Source organism: Ursus americanus, chromosome 1 (assembly GCF_024610735.1).
Source record: "Ursus americanus isolate L20-20 chromosome 1, mUrsAme1.1.p, whole genome shotgun sequence".
NCBI classification, from domain to species: domain Eukaryota; kingdom Metazoa; phylum Chordata; class Mammalia; order Carnivora; family Ursidae; genus Ursus; species Ursus americanus.
This window is the reverse complement of record NC_142127.1, coordinates 101,207,899-101,221,967: the sequence shown is the minus strand read 5'-3', so window position 1 is coordinate 101,221,967 and position 14,069 is coordinate 101,207,899. Positions and strand designations below refer to the sequence as shown.

At 41.8% G+C, this 14,069-nt stretch overlaps 1 protein-coding gene across 11 annotated transcripts in view; it reads left to right on the top strand.

The window, feature by feature from the left end:
* Positions 1–6,726: 6,726 nt before the first annotated feature.
* USP40 (ubiquitin specific peptidase 40) overlaps positions 6,727–14,069 on the top strand; it is a 75,701-nt gene continuing 68,358 nt past the window's right edge. For 6 of the 11 annotated variants that reach the window (XR_006778990.2, XM_045794083.2, XM_087864476.1 and 3 more), the window contains exons 1-4: positions 6,727–6,845; positions 7,935–8,152; positions 10,693–10,760; positions 11,857–11,970. Coding sequence is in view for 9 of the 11 variants with exons in the window: in XM_045794083.2 (XP_045650039.2) it covers positions 6,793–6,845; positions 7,935–8,152; positions 10,693–10,760; positions 11,857–11,970 (453 nt within the window). In the remaining 2 variants the exon portion in view is untranslated. The other 5 variants (XM_087864471.1, XM_045794081.2, XM_045794080.2 and 2 more) reach the window with 5 other exon arrangements.

The window sequence follows — 14,069 nt, the reverse complement described above, 5'->3', positions numbered from 1 at the left end:
CAAAAAAAAGGTGGGGGGAGAAAAAGAAAGAAAAAGAAATTAGACCCTTATCTTACACCATACACGAAAATCAACTCAAAACAGATTAAAGATTGAAAAGTAAGTCCTGCAAGTAAAACTCCTAGAAGAAACAAGGGGAAACTTCTGAACATTCGTCTTGGCAATAATTTTTCGGATTTGACACTGAAAGGAAAGGCAACAAAAGCAAAATTAAACAAGTAGTTTACATCAAACTAAAAAGGTTTTGCACAGCAAAAGAAACAATCAACAAAATAAAAAGGCAACTTAGGGAATAAAAGAAAATATATGCAAACTATAAATCTGACAGAGTAATATCCAAAATACCTAAGGGACTCTTACATTAAAAAAAAAATAAATAATTTTAAATGGACATAGGACCTAAATAGACAGTTTTCCAAAGAAGAATTACAAATGGCCAATAGGTACATGACAAGATGCTCAACATCGCTAATTATAAGGGAAATGAAAATCAAAACAAAAATCAGATATCACTTCACAGCTCTTAGGAGGTATTATCACTAAGTCAAAATATAACAAGTATTGGATGCAGAAAAAAGTGAACCTTTGTACGCTGTTGGTGGGAATATAAATTGTTACAGCCATTGAAGAACATAGTATGGAAGCTCCTCAAAAAATTAAAAATGGATGTACCATATGCCAACAATCCCACTTCTGGGTATACACCTAAAGGAAATGAAACCAGGATCTTGAAAATGTATCTTCACTCCCATGTCATTGTAGTATTATTCTCACTAGCCAAGATATGAAAACAACCTAAACATTCATCGATGGATGAAGGGAAAAGATGTGGTGTATATATACATATATGTATATATGTATATATACGTATATATGTGTATGTGTGTATATATGTATATATATGTATATATATATACAATGAAATATTATTCAACTATAAAAAAGAAGGAGATCCTGCCATTTGCAACGTGGATGGACCTGGAGGACACTGTGCTAAGTGAAATAAGCCAGATATAGAAAGACAAATATTGCCTGATCTTACTGATATATGGAATATATATACAAACATTCCCTGAATTAACGATGGTTCAACTTAACGATTTTTTTTACTATATGATGGTGTGAAATGATATGCCTCCAGCAGAAACCTTACTTTCAAGTTTGAATTTGGATCTTTTCCAAGGCTAGCAAAATGTAGTATAATCCTTTCTTCTGATGCTGGGTAGAGGCAGTGAGCCACAGCTCCCAGCCAGCCCCATGAATACAAGGATAAACAACCAATACACTGATAACTTTTCTGCATCCATATAAGCACTCTGTTTTTCACTTTCAGTACAGTATTCGATAAATCACATGAGATATTCAACACTTTATTATAAAATAGCCTGTGTCAGACGATTTTACCCAACCGCAGGCTAATGGGAGAGTTTCTGAGCACATTTAAGTTGGGTTAGGCTAACCTATGATGTTCGGTATAGGTGTATTAAATACATTTTTGACTTTTACTATTTATCAGGACATAACCCCATTGTAAGTTGAGGAAGATCTGTATTTTTTTAAGAACTCGTAGTAACAAAAATAATGGTTATGGTAAGCATGAGTGTTGGGGTAAAGGGGTTATTTTTTAAAAAGTAGAATGGTGATTGTGGGGGGCTGGGGGTAGGGGATCATGGTTAATTACTATTTAACAGGTATAGAGTTTCAGTTTTGCAAGACGAAAAGAGTTCTGGAGATGGATAGTGGTTATGGCTGCACAAAATACATTATATTTGATTTAAAAATAATTTTAAATTTTTTGATTCACTGTGGCAAAATGTACATTACATAAGAGTTAACATTTTAACTGTTTTTAAGTGTTCAATCCAGTGACATTAAGTACATTTACATTGTGCAACCCATTAAACATTAACTCTCCATTCTCTCTTCCCCCTAGTTCCTGGAAACCAACATTCTATTTTCTGTCTCCATAAATTTGCCTAATCTAGGTACCTTATATAAGTGGATCATACAGAATTTGTCCTTTTGTGTCCATTTGGTAGCATGTATCAGCGTTTTAAAGGCTGAATAATATTCCTTTACATGTATATACCCATTTTCCATTTTGTTTATCTGTTCATCCGAAGATGGATATTTGGGTCATTGGCCTGAATTTTATTTTCTTTTATTTTAAAATTTTATTTATTTATTTGAGAGAGAGAGAGAGAGAACGAGCAGTTGGGAGGGGCAGAGGGAGAGAGAGAGAGAAGCAGACTCCCCGCTGAGCAGGAAGCCCGACAGGGGCTCGATCGCAAGACCCAGAGATCATGACCTGAGCCAAAGGTAGATGCTTAACCCACTGAGCCACCCAGGTGCCCTGATACTGAATTTTAATCAGGAGAAAATTGGATCCTGGTGAGTATTGCCTGCTGAGTTTCTCCCCATTACTTGGAAGTGATGGTTCAGTAAACATTATCCAAGTCTCTGGGGGATTAAATCTTCCTGCGTCACTGGATTTGTGCTACTTAACTTATATATAAGTTACATGTCATATTGACATAACTTGTCATAACTTGACATAACTAATGACATGTCATATTTTTGCTTTTTATCTCTTGCTCTTCTCTACTCACTTTGCCCTTCTGAAGGCTTGTGTCCCAGTTAGGAATTTTATTCAGCTTTGAATGCCAGAGACACCACCACACAGTAACTTAAATGAAGGCATACTTTTTGTCTTGCAGAAAAGAAATCAAGAGGTAAATACTCAAGGACTGATTGAGCGGTTTTATAATTTCATCCCCAATCTAGATTCCTTCTGTCTTTATGGAGTGATCTGCATCCTCATGCTCTTTATAGCTGCTGGAGCCCCAGCCATCATGTCTACATTTCTAGGGGAAGAAAAGGAGGGGCAAGGGCAAAACAACTAGAGTCTCTTCTCAAAGAATTTTCCTGGAAGCCCCACCCAACGACTTCTGCTATTATAGCAGAAATGCTATAGTTGTGGACACTTAATTAACTAAATTCATATTGTGAAACTGAATAAAGAAAACCTCATTTAAAATGGAATTGGTTGGGCTGCCTGGGTGGCACAGTGAGTTAACTGTCAGATTCTTGGTTTCAGCTCCAGTTGTGATCTCAGGGTCATGAGATGGTGCCCTATCTCAGGCTCCATGCTGAGCACAGAGTCGGCTTTGGATTCTCTCTTGTTCTCCCTTTATCCCTCTTGCTCATGCGCGCTCTCTCTCTCTCTCTCTCTCAAATAAATAAATAAATCTTTTTTAAAAAATAAAATAAAATAAAAAATAAAATAAAATAAAATGGGTTCAGTTGGCCAGAAGGGGAGCTCTCCCACCCTACCCCACTTCCTCAATGGCAGACCCCAACAGGAAGAGACAATACCTTGCATTTCCAACAGGAAGAAGCCTATGCTTTACTACCCCTGTGGTAGGAAGGATTGTCTCCTTGCTCAGCAACAGCCCGGCCAATGAGAGGCTGCAGCAACTCAGCCAATCCAGCTTATTCTAGTGGACTTTTTATTTATAACAGCCTCTTCCAACAACCACCTTCCCTCTATGAAAGCATCATTCCTCTCTTTTGTTCTCTGAACTTGCCTATGGTTTTGCCATAGCTTCCATGTCCAGAACAGAATATAATTTTCTGCTATTCCCAAATAAAGCCATTTTTGCTGGTAAAATAACTGAGAGGTTTTATCTTTAAGGTTAATAATATATAAACACACTTACTGCCTGGCATGCTGTCAGCGCTATGTAAGTGTTAACTATCGCTATTACTCATTGGCTACAACTGTGTCACATGACCACTCAGAGAGGGAAATCGTGCCCCCTATAAAACTGGGGGTCTGCTGGTAAAGAAGAAGGAGAGAAGCATATTGAACAGGCTGGTAGCAGTGTTGCCACAATTTCTGTCTCACTCTTTGTAATATCCCCAGTGCCAGACACAGGAGAAGGGCTCATCGATATTTGTAGAAAGAAGGGAAGGAAGAAGAGAAAGAAGGAGGGAGAGAGGATGACCAAGTCAGCAAGCAGGTGACTGACTTTAGAGAGGCGGGGTAGAAATGGCGATTAAGAGTGCTGGCCCTAGAGCCAGGGCTCAAATCTTGGTTGGAGATTTTCTGTGTAACTTTGTAGGAATTATATACCTCCCAGGATCTCAGTCTCCTCATCTATAGAATGGGAATGATATCAGTTCCCACCATGGGGCATTGTTATGAGAATTAAATGAGATAGTGCTTAGAAACTATCTGCAATATAAATGCTCACAACTTTTTAAAATCATCGTTAACCTTTCTTGTGTAACACCTCACATGGTCAGAATACTGGGTGAAACCTTCACGAGCCCAGAGTCAGATCAACAGTTTTATAGGTTCAACTCAAATTTTCTGGGGAGCAAATAAAGGATTTAAAATTTCACCATAAAGGGGCGCCTGGGTTGCTCAGTCAGTTAAGCATCCAGTCTTGATTTCAGCTCACATCATGATCTCAGGGTCCTGCAATCAAGCCCAGTGTCAGGCTCCCAGCTCCACAGGGAATCTGCTTGATAATTCTCTCCCTCTCCCCCTGCCCCTCCTCTCGCTTGCACATGCGTGTGCTCAATCTCTCTCTAAAATAAATAAATATGTCTTTCTTAAAAATTCTAAAATTTCATCATAAACTACAAAGCCACATATAGGTGTTATTAATGATAACGCAACTGATATTTTTAGTATTACCTGCCGTAGGGGCGACAGGGCAGATAAGATATAATCCCTGAGGGGCGCCTGGGTAGCGCAGTCGTTAAAGCGTCTGCCTTCGGCTCAGGGCGTGATCCCGGCGTACTGGGATCGAGTCCCACATCGGGCTCTTCTGCTATGAGCCTGCTTCTTCCTCTCCCACTCCCCCTGCTGTGTTCCCTCTCTCGCTGGCTGTCTCTCTGTCACATAAATAAATAAAATCTTTAAAAAAAAAAAAAAAAGATATAATCCCTGACTTGGAGATAGTGACAAAATGATCAGATGTGACTTTGCCAGATTCACGGGTCACAAGAGAGTTACACAAAATCCTGAAGGCTTAATGAAAGAAAAGATCAGATCTTGTTTAGAGATCTGGAAAACTTTTATGGATGAGTTACAGTTTGAGATGGGGTTTTCATTGAAGGCAGTGAAGGGAGGATCTGGGAGGACAGATATCCCTCAGAGAGGACAACCTGAATCAGATCACAAAAGCAGGAAGGCAGATGGCAACCTTGGAAACACTTTAACTAGAAAACGGGAGAGTAGTGAGAAATACAGCATGAAGAGTGTTGGGACCACAGCCGACTAAGAACATCAAAATGAGGAGTTTCTACAGAAGACACTGGGAAGCACTGAAGCTTCTTGGTAAAAAACGTGACCTCAGGGTGGATCTCGTAGTGAGTGACATGTAGGATGGGATGGATAAAATGGGAGTCCACTGAAAAAGCTGTTGGCCTAATGCAGGTGAGGCTCCGTGAGAGTCTGATGGGCAGAGAGAGAGAGCTGTAGAAAGAAAGAAACATTGTCCAGGCAAGACTTTGCGTCACAAATGGTTGACTTCATGGACAAAAGATGAAATTCCAAATACAGCTGCAAGACTTGGATGCTGGATGAGGAGAACGATGGTGGTTTTAACAGGCCATTCATTCATTCATTCATTCAACAAATATTTATTAAAAGCCTTTAATGAGCCAGGAACTATTGAGGTGGCCGGGATACAGCTCTGCAAAACGGAGAGCCTGTGTCTTCCTGGAACTAACCTTCTAGCGTTTATTCTTGGTCAGGGAATGGAAGTTTGAGGAATATCTACTTTTAGGAATAGGGGTATGAGGCAGAGCAGGCAGGGGAGAAGCATTCAAAGGGCAGGATAGAATGCGCGCAACATGATGAAGAGGAGGCTGCCAGGGTGGCCGAGTGATGACTGATAACTGGGAATGGCCATTCCCACTGTGGTTTCCTGATCTAAACCTTAGCCGTCTAGCTGGTCCTCTGTCTCCAGTTCTTTCCCTATCAGCACTTCCTGAACAGCGCAGTGACAAGAATCTCCCTAAAATGTTCCATGTACAAATCCCCGAGGGTTCACTTTGACACCTGCCTTGCAATTTCATCGATCACTATAGCTGTTCTTCATCTCTCAAACCTTCCGCTGCAGTAAAAACGATGTTCTCCCTGTCTTGCTCATTCATTCCTGGATGGAGCCTGGATTAGACCAGGGGTGATGCCAGAAGTAGAGCCTAAACGGGCCATTGAGATAGTCCACTAAAGGTGACCAAGGGGGCAAGAGGAAAAATTTGAGGCTTTTATGTACTCCTGTGTATGCTACTTAGAGTTGGTGCAGACAAAATTAACACTGAGGATGTTGTACAGGTTTAAGGTTACGTGGAACATTTTTCACTGGAGACACATTCGGAATATGTCTTCCGAAGAACGTGGCAAACTTGAAGCCCTACGCTTTCCAATGTTTAGGTAAGTTGTAAATTAACCATGCCAAAAGACTATTTTGGAGTGCGAACAGCAGCGAATATAAGCTCTAAAATGTGATTAGGTGCGTCGCCGGCTGACCGAGTGGACCCGTGGACTCGCGCGCCCAAGAACACAGGGGACTCCAGCGTAGCCTTTCCACCGCGAGACTCCGCACTCTGAGGGCAAAAGAACTACATTGCCCATACGGTCCCGCGCAGCGGGCTGGGCCGGCGCTCCCGCGGGGCATCCTGGGAAACGTAGTCCGCGCATTCCATAAATGGCCCACGCTCCAGGCCGTGGGGGAGCTGCCCACGCCAGTGTGGCTGCGCCCGGTTGGGGCGCGTATGTTTCTTTCGAATGTGGGTCTGGGCCGGCTCGTGGTGCTGGGCTTTAGGCAGTAAGTGGGCCTGGCAGCTGGGGTTCTCGGGGTGGGGACGTGGGAGGCTCAGGGACGCTGTGGGCGGCACGCCTGAGGACGGCGAGGCGAGGGCTGCCCCGGCGGCCTCCCGACGCGGCGCTCTTCTGGCGTCGGCTTAGCGGTACGCGGCCGCGGCGACCCTCTGCTTTTTCGCGCCCCTGGGCCGGGTGCTGGCGTGGAGGGCGGGAGGCCCTGGCCTCGGTCACGACCACGGCGTAGGGGAGACTGGAATCCAGACCACGAACTCGAGGCCGGACTTTCAAGTTCCATTTTTTGTGCTTTTTTTTTTTTTTTCCTGAGGAGCGGGTTGAGAAGGAATATTGCATTTCAGCGCTTCCTGTCCCTTAGGAACTGTGCTAGGCTCTTTGCATTTCTCATCTTCAAGTGACCCTCCTCCACACTCGAGGTGAGACCTTGAGCGGTCCTGTAGGTCCCCACAGCTAATGTTGGCATCACTGAATACATAGTGGAGGGCCTTTGGGCTCGTTGGTTTTAATGGCAGTCCTTTTTTCCCGGTGAACCTCCTTCCGGCTCTTTAGCTTTGGGACCGTGTACTAAACTGCTGTGAAGATTAATTTGTTCCATGTAATTCCTTTGAGTGTCATAATTTGGTACAAGAAGTGTGAGAAGCTGAGATTTCAGGAAGTGGTTGATGGTCGCCAGACCCTTGTCAACTCAGAATCTAGGACTGGCTTTGCCAGCCCAGCAGTAGATGAGGTGTAATGAGGGGTTTTCTTTCTTTTTTCACTATGACTTTTTTAAAAGCAGCTAGTATTTATTGTGAGCCAAATCCTGTGCCCCAAATGCCTTTCTTAAAAGTCTCCCATTTGGTTTAAATGATCCTGCGTGGTAGTTGGTATCCCGTTTTACCTATAAGAACACAGGTAAGTTGCCTGAGGTCACCCAGGTAGTTTGGAGCAGGGATGAGAAAATCCAGGTCTTGCAGTCTCCAAAGGCCAAACTACTGGATAAACTTCTAATAGATACTCCCAAGTATAAGATGGGGAGCTGTGTGGAAAATTTGTTTTAAAAATAAAAGCATTTGTTTAACATGTCATTTTTTTTAAGGGTAGGATCTAGTTTCAGAATGTTTGGGGATCTTTTTGAAGAAGATTATTCCAGTGTGTCAAATTATCAGTATGGAAAAGAGAAGAAATTAAAGACCAAAGCTTTGGAGCCACCGGCTCCTAGAGAATTCACCAATTTAAGTGGAATTAGAAATCAGGGTGGAACCTGTTACCTCAATTCCCTTCTTCAGACTCTTCATTTCACACCTGAATTCAGAGGTATGCTGTGTTACATGCTTTTGATTAGTAATATGTACCCTTGCCTCTACATATAATCAATTATGCAAGATTACAAATTATCTTAAAGGTGTATTCCCCCGTATGCGTTTATTATTGCTAATGTAAGAAATGGTAACTCTCTCTAGGGAAATGTGAAGCTTAAATTATCTTAAATATATTCTGTACAAGCACAGTAATTTTTAGTAACAAAAAATAAGGCAATGGATTTCTTTCCTAATTCCTATAATTTAAAATACAACATAAAGACAATTTTGCTAGCCTTCGTTATTGTTATGCTATTTGTATTTTTGAGTTTTAAAATATCTCTAAAGTAATAAACATTTCAGCCAGAGTTACCCAAAACAATTTTGTCCTGCCTTTTGGAGTGGGGAGGGGCGGCACATTATTTATACAGTCCACAATCGTTTATCTGCAATTCTGAAATCCAGAATGTTCTGACAACCTGATCTGAACTGGTTTGGTATCAGAACCTGTCCTGATGTGAGGCTGTTTATAGTCTTAGTTATCTCACTTGGGTGGATATTCATAACATTTATTACAGGACTATCAACTCCTTGATTAATGGATACTGTTTACCCCAAACCCTGCTAGGAATGTAATGTTAACATACTATGACCCTTTCTTCATATTACCTTTCTAAAATCTGGAAGGTCCAAAGGCCCACAATGTTAGATAAGGGACTGTGTATAAGAAACAAACTCACTCATATTAACTCAATTAAAAGGGGGATTTACAGTAAGAATATAGGGGAATCTTCTTGCAACCACTGCAGGAAGCCAGCCTGACCTCATTAGAGCCTTGATTTCTTGCCCCTGTTTTTCTCTATGTTTGTCCCATTCCCATCTCTGCAAATTAGCTTCCTCCACAAGGGTCGTAGTCTCTCTGATCCCTTGATTTCAGTATGAACATTACCTTCACATGGCCCTGATTGGGGCCTTCAGCCACAAAGCTGCATGACTGCCTCAGCTCTCCACAGCGTCTCCTTATACTGAGGACAGAAAACCTGGCTCATCTTGTATCCTGTATCTCATTCCTCTTCCCATCGCTACCAAATTTAGCAAATTTTTTTGACATTTTCTGTTGCTTCTAAGCTTAGGAAGACTTCCTGCCTCCCGAGATTTAGTAAATACCATTATCCCCTTCCCAGGGCTATTTGAACAGATTAAGCTGCCTGTGGGATTTCAGAGTAGTGGGATTTCAGTGTAATGGCATTTGTCCTTGACTCCATTCTCTCCATAAAAATATCTCCCTAATGTATTCAGTTATTCCACCATTAGATTTTTCAACATACATTTCAACAGATTACTAGGGAGAATAAAAGTTTTCCAAGTTTTAATATAGTTGAAATAAAAAAGTAGCCTTAAAAAGAGACTGAGAAAGGTGATTGGTGGGCAAGCGGTCCAGGTCATAGAGAGGGCCACTGAGCAAGGATAAGGTTGAATGGAGAAGGCCACCGAGCAAGAGCCCAGGCCACCTTACTCTCAGCAAAGGAGATCGCTGGCCAAGCACATGGGCTTGTATCTTAGTGTGGGCTGTGCATTCCATCTAAGGCCTCATAGGAATCCTGATGCTTATTGAAGAGAAAATAGAATTTGGAAGGGGTAAGAATTAGCAGATTACCGGTGGGGAGAATAATTCTGGAACTTTTTGGGATGGTATCTTGAGTAGGGCTGGATTGGGTTCCACCGTACTAGTTCAGGGTGGCTGAGAATAGTGGGAAGTAATTGCATAAGTCCTTGTATGGTTTTATGCTTTAGCCTTTGTAGTTCATTTCTTCCCAGTTCCTGCCAGGAGCTCAGGAGGAATATAACATAACCAGGGCAGCGGTGGTTTTCGGAGGTTTTCGGAGGGAGTACCTATCCCATCCCTTCTCTCCTAGAGTAGATCAAAGTTTTCTAGTAGGAGTTCCCACCTAGTTTGAATACAGACTTCCCATAAGATTCTGATATGCCCCAGTGGGTGGCATGCCTAGACTTGGAAGTATAAAACAATTGTGGAAACTGTCCCTGGGTTACCAACTTATTTTTCCAGGTAAGGTCCCTACCATCTGTTGTTACCCTTAACACAGAAAAGACATTCTTATACCAAAAAAAGTAAGGGCATTGAGAGTTAAAGGTGGCCTTTCTCTCGAAAGGATGGTTGGAAGCCTCAACTGTGGCTTCTGAAGGAGCACACGTGACACTATTATATATTGTGTATTTCTTCATGTGGCTTTTGGGACCCACTGCAGTAGGCAATAGGAAGCCATTGAAGATTTCTGGCGTTACTGTTTTTATAAACATAGTTTTCCTTTTATGGATCTTCTGTACTGAAACCTTAGCATGACACTTTATATATAGAGTCGGTGGTTAAAAGTAATGTTATCAGGAAGTAAAATGTGTGGAGTAACAGTATAAATACTGCCACAGTCATACTCTGAATCTTTAACTGATTTTATTTACTGGAGGCTTCGGCTCTCTAAAACGGTTTTTTAAAATGAAATAACTTTGTTTATATCTCTGATTCTACGTTTTGTTTAGAAGCTTTATTTTCCCTTGGCCCAGAAGAGCTTGGTTCATTCGAGGATAAGGATAAACCTGATGCAAAGGTATTTACAGGGTCTTTTTCTGGAGCATAAAATGTTTTTTAAGGAAGGAATTAAGTTCTTTATTCATAGAAATTCATAATTTTATTAATTACCAAATATTAATTTTATTTTCAAAAAGTGACTTGGCCTCTATACCCGACTGAATGGAATCTTCCTTCCAAAAAAGAATTACTTCGAATATGGTGCTGCTACTGCTTTATAGACCTAGCTTGGTCAAGAAAATATTTGCACTAGCCGAAAACCTACTTAATGCATGGATTTGTAACAACAACAAAAAGTAGAGACTGGTGTTCTCTCTGTTTGATATTCTGGAAATAAGCTGAGTGAGGAATTGGTTTATTATAAGTGCATATCTAATCTTGTTCTTCCTGGCTTTAAATACCATTCATAAAGGCTAAAATCTGCCTTTCTTAATAGGAGTTTTCTGTGATCTGGCCCAACTCTTCTCAAACCACCTGTGATGCAAAGAGCCAGGTTTTTTTTTTGTATTTCCTTTTCTTCCCAATCTCTTGCAGATCATACTTTGTAAGACATGATAAAAATGTGGTGACGTCAAATTGCCATAAAATTGTCTAAAGTCTTATTCTTGCTTTAGATATGAAAGTCCAGTCTGCCCACAAGGCTCTGAGCATCCTTCTCTGCCTGCCCTAACCCTCCTCACACCAAATAAAGCAGGAAGACAGTGAGGCAGGTTCAGTCAGCCCTCTGAGGTGTCCAGACTCCACAGTGAGTCGGAGTCGTGACCAGAATTTTCCTCACAGGGAGTGTGTCTCTATCTGAGAGGTTTCAGAGAAGGAGTGAACTAGCAGAGACTGAAATGATGGGCAGCAATGAGTCAGGTGGTTTCTTAGGGCCTGGGTGGGTATTCGTATTGATCTGTACTATGTCAAGGTAGAAAACTCCAGATAGCTAAAACTTTTTGGATTTTTTAAAAGAAAAGTGAATCTTACTTCACCCTGTGTAATAGTGTTAAACTTCCTCTGGATTGAACTGAATGAGCTAGGAGAGAGGAGAAAAACTAGTTTGCGGTTCTTTTAAAAATACCCCATCCGACACAAACAGATTTCATTTAGAAATGCATTTGCTTATTGCTCAGGTTCGGATCATACCCTTACAGTTACAACGGTTGTTTGCCCAGCTTCTGCTCCTAGACCAGGATGCAGCATCCACAGAAGACCTGACTGACAGCTTCGGGTGGACCAGCAATGAGGTACGAAGGTCAGCTGCTCCAAGGAACAGAGTTATCAGCAATAAACCCTGGTTTAATAACGTTATCTAACTTCCTTTAATTTTGTCTTAGGGTCCGAAGAAATAGTTTAAATATTTACTTCTCATGTTAAATAACTACAAGCCAGAGATCTCTTTCTAGACACTTGCCCTGTGCGGGATTTTATGAATGGTTATGATCTGGCACAGGAGAGAGGGCTGTAGATAGAGGGAGAAGTGGAAGAACTGGCCTTTACAATTTCTACCCTTTATATAGTCCAGTTGGGATGCAACATCCACTACATGGACATGAGCAGTTCTATAACAAACTGCTAATCAGCTCCGAAAGCTGACTGGCAATAATTCTGTCTGCCTTTATGACGTGCTTTTGTGTTTGGGTCTGGCTATTCTCATTGGAACGCTCGCTTCAAGCAAAAGGGTGAAAACGTTCTTGGCAGATCTTTTCATTTTCCCTGTCCTGCTTTTCTCCAGACTCTCTTCATTTTCTTCCTGTATCCTCCTGTGTGTGGACGTTCTCTGATTTTCTGTTGGAGTTTCTAAAGGGTACTTCACTGTATGCGAACACCGAACATGTTAGCAGTGAGTAAAGGTACTTGTGGTCAATATTGATGAGCCGTGAGTTTTTCTATGGAATAGATGTATTCTTGCAAGAGAGAGGTGTGGGAGACTATCACAGAACTTAAAGAGGCAATGACCACAATAATGTTATATTGCCTTCAAAAATAAACTTCACACTGTGGTCTTCTAGCGAGGAGCAGTCCTAAACCAGACAATGCTGTGAGGTTAAAGAGGTAGGGCTTGGGCTTTGAAGAAAATGGGGTATCACACAGTTAAATTTCCGGTGTAAGGCAGGTGCTTAGGGTTAATTCCTTGTTCCTTCCTTGTTTTAAAAAATGGCCGCTCCGTTGAGATACAGTTCACGTGCCGTAAGATTCACTCTTCAGGGTACAAGTCAGCAGTTGTTCGGTATATTCACAGAGTTGTGAAACCATCACGACAGTCAATTTTGGAACATTTTCATCACCCCATACCTATTAGCAGTCACCCTCCCCCCAGACCCTGGCAACCACTCACCTCCTTTCTACCTTGCCTCTTCTGGGTATTCACAGAAATGGAATTCTATAATATGAGATCTTTTGAAACTAGCTTCTTTCACTTAAAATCATGTTTTCAAGGTTCAGGCGGGTTAGAGTATGTATCAGCATGCCATCCCTTTTTATTGTTGAATAATATCCTGCTGGAGGGATGGGCCACATTGGTTTTTTTGAATCTCGCCATCACCTGATGGATTTTCCATCCTGAGCTTACACTGAGTTACTGATTTCACACTTAAAGCAGTGAAACCCTTATTTATTTATCTCTGAATAAAATCTCTCAGGAAACCTGCTAGGACTGGTGGAGAGGGACTCAGAGGCGCCTTTGCCAGACTTAGAATTGTTCAGAAACAGAGCTTGAAAACTTGCACAGGCTCCCTTCAGAGGCAGTGATACTGGAGAAATTTAGTGTCTTGTATGTTGAAAAACAAGAAAAAAGATCCTGAGGCCCACTTTTGCTCCAGCTTTCATCCACTTTATCAGCTTCTTTTCATGTGGTGCTTTTCTTTAAAATTGTCTTCGCTCATGATCTCTCCTTCTGCACCTTCCATTTGTTCCTCTACCTCCTTTCTGCCTTTCTGGTCAAAGTCACTCATGACATCCGTATGCCAAGTTCTGGGAGACACTTCTCTGCTCTCAGAGGGCTCAGGAGCACTCACTCCTCCCCATCAAAGCACCAGCTGGTTCCTGTGACCTCATTTCCTGCCCTGGCCACCCCCCTTCCTCCTCTGCTCCACTTCTGAGGTTGGTGTCCCCCTCGGCTCTGGTTTATCATTCGTTCTGGTATATCAATCTGTCTTCACACAGTTGCATGACTCATGGTGGAGTGAAGCGAGTGCCATCAGAATTTTTCTCATCTCTGTGTTACTTGGTCTATATGTGTGAGTAGTAAATTCTGGTTCTTTTCAAATGCTGATAATTCAGATCCCCTGATGTAAGTGAGATTTCACTGTGCATACGCTGCCAGCTCTTAGGGACTTCTCTGTGC